The following is a 2,845-nucleotide window of genomic DNA, read 5'->3' on the forward strand; positions in this document are numbered from 1 at the left end:
TGTCTGCTGATGCTGGCCAGAGTGCTCTCTTGGGCTCGGCGTGGGGACCCGGCCTGTCTAGGTAGGTCTCTGCGGCTGTGATATTCGATGCCTGCAATTATGTACTTTTCCATTCGCTTCTAAACTAGACGCCAAATGCTGCTTCTCTCTGGTTCTGAGGAAGAAAGGCAGATTTTGTGTGTCTCTTGAAATGGCATATTAATAGTGTTTTCCTAAAAATAACCAGCGTGCTGATCAAGTGGGCTGGAGCGATGGCACAGCGGGTTGGGCGTTTGCCTCGCACACGGCTGACCCGGGTTCGATTCCTCTGCCCCTCTCAAATAGCCCGGCAAGCTACCGAGAGTATCCCGCCCGCACAGCAGAGCCTGGCAAACTACCCGTGGCATATTCGACATGCCCAAAACAGTAACAAGTCTCACAATGGAGACGTTACTGGTGCCGGCTCCAGCAAATCCGTGAACAATGGGATGACAGTGCTCCAGTGCTCCAGTGATACTGATCAAGTGGTTAAGGAAGCTCCTTTATTCTCTCTTTCTGTGAGTGGGTGGTTAGCTAGCAGGCCTCCCCCGTGTAATCAAGAATGCAGAGAGAGGTCATAGAGTTGAGAGTGTTTCAGTGAATCGGGGCGTGGGGGAGTGGATTGCTCGATGGCACAGAGAATGTCACCCAAACAGATCCTTTTAAGAGCACTTAATTGATGCTCCTCAGCATGGAGAGCCATGTGTTAATATCCTCCGTTGCTGTGTCAAGAGCTCTGTGTGTGGGCCACGCTTTAGCCCTGTGATTACTGAATGCACACACAGTCAGTGCATTTTTTAAGGAGACCAATGGAAGCCCAGCACAGGGAAAGGTAAGGAGACACTCACGTTGTGTGGTGGAAGAAGCATTCAGCACATGGGGGCAGAGAGAATGCGAGGGTCACTTTGTTTTGAACGTGAGGCTGGCATGGGCCTTTCTCTCACCTGCTCTCCACCAGACGCCTCAAGAATGCACATCAGACCCATTTCCCAGATTAAAGAGTTGAGGAACAGAGATGGAAAGAAGCTCTCCCAGGTCACCCAGCACCCCCCCTGGGAGACAGCCTTCAATTATAATCCAGGCAGGCCCGTCTCCCCTCTCCTGCCCTCCCCTCCACACATTTCGGTCCCTTTCTCGCCTCCACCCACACAGCCATGTTGACGTCATGTGATTCTTCCATTTTGAGTTCCCAGGGGCCCCCTCCTGTGGCAGCATGACGGACCTCTCCCTTTGTCGTTTCCTCAGGTGGGACGGAGGCCATGACGATGGACGCCATCCACATCGGCATGTCCAATGCCTCGCTGGTGAAGCACACGGCGGGCGGCGGCCTCAAGACCAGCCGGCCCCGAGTCATGTCCAAGAGTGGCCACAGCAACGTGAGAATCGACAAGGTGGACGGCATCTACCTCCTGTACCTGCAGGACCTGTGGACCACGGTCATCGACATGAAGTGGAGGTACAAGCTCACCCTGTTTGCGGCCACCTTTGTGATGACCTGGTTCCTCTTTGGGGTCATCTACTACGCCATTGCCTTTATCCACGGGGACTTGGAGCCCAGCAAGCACATCTCCAACCACACGCCCTGCATCATGAAGGTGGACTCGCTCACAGGGGCCTTCCTCTTCTCCCTGGAATCCCAGACTACCATCGGCTATGGGGTCCGCTCCATCACGGAGGAGTGCCCGCACGCCATTTTCCTGTTGGTTGCCCAGTTGGTCATCACCACCCTGATTGAGATCTTCATCACCGGCACCTTCTTAGCCAAAATCGCCAGACCCAAGAAGCGGGCGGAGACCATCAAGTTCAGCCACTGTGCAGTCATCACCAAGCAGAATGGGAAGCTGTGCTTGGTGATCCAGGTGGCCAACATGAGGAAGAGCCTTCTGATCCAGTGCCAGCTCTCCGGCAAGCTCCTCCAGACGCACGTCACCAAGGAGGGAGAGCGCATCCTGCTGAACCAGGCCAGCGTCAAGTTCCACGTGGACTCTTCCTCCGAGAGCCCCTTCCTCATTCTGCCCATGACCTTCTACCACGTGCTGGATGAGACGAGCCCTCTGAGGGACCTCACGCCCCAGAACCTGAAGGAGAAGGAGTTTGAGCTCGTGGTCCTCCTCAACGCCACGGTGGAGTCGACGAGTGCTGTCTGCCAGAGCCGGACGTCCTACATCCCCGAGGAGATCTACTGGGGCTTCGAGTTCGTACCGGTGGTCTCTCTCTCCAAAAACGGCAAGTACGTGGCGGATTTCAGCCAATTTGAACAGATCCGGAAGAGTCCAGACTGCACGTTTTACTGTGCGGATTCGGAGAAGCAGAAACTGGAGGAGAAGTACAGGCAAGAGGATCAGAGAGAAAGAGAACTGAGAACTCTTCTGCTACAACAGAGCAATGTCTGACGGTGGCGGCGGCTCCGAGGCTCGGCTCTGTGAGCTGTTTCCACGTCTTCACCTCCCTCCAATGCAAAGGTCACTGTGAAAATGAAAATAGATGAATGTCCTCTCCTGCACCCACTACACAATCCGTCTCCTCTTTTGATCTGGTGGCTGGCCAGGCCTTTCTGCACGTCTGCATTTCTGTGGGTTCTTTTTAGATGCTTTCTTTGAACTGCATTCTCGAAAATCGAATTTTCTACAGAGGGCCCCATTTCGGAGAGCTTGGTAGAACGCCATGGAAATAATGCTCTGTGGGATGCACAGATGTTTAACAACGCATACTTTGCTAAAGGAAATACATTTCTGTGCAAGGATATCAGCTCTCATCTAAGGTATTTATTCAATCTGAGTATCAAAGACTTAACACTGTGCCTCTAAAACGGTGTTTTTCCAAGCAG

At 53.4% G+C, this 2,845-nt stretch overlaps 1 protein-coding gene across 1 annotated transcript; it reads left to right on the plus strand.

Annotated features, from left to right (window-relative positions):
* The first annotated feature begins 1,277 nt into the window (after positions 1-1,277).
* On the plus strand, positions 1,278-2,507 carry KCNJ15 (potassium inwardly rectifying channel subfamily J member 15). Its single transcript, XM_004615318.2, has one exon. It carries the CDS (start codon positions 1,278-1,280, stop codon positions 2,409-2,411), a length of 1,134 nt encoding a protein of 377 aa, XP_004615375.2. The 3' UTR covers positions 2,412-2,507.
* The last annotated feature ends 338 nt before the right edge of the window (positions 2,508-2,845 follow it).

Source organism: Sorex araneus, chromosome 2, assembly GCF_027595985.1.
Source record: "Sorex araneus isolate mSorAra2 chromosome 2, mSorAra2.pri, whole genome shotgun sequence".
Classification (NCBI taxonomy): Eukaryota; Metazoa; Chordata; class Mammalia; order Eulipotyphla; family Soricidae; genus Sorex; species Sorex araneus.

Bases quoted from the DNA above. Each gene is read 5' to 3' on its own strand.
- KCNJ15 (XM_004615318.2), top strand. From the start codon at position 1,278: ATGACGATGGACGCCATCCACATCGGCATGTCCAATGCCTCGCTGGTG.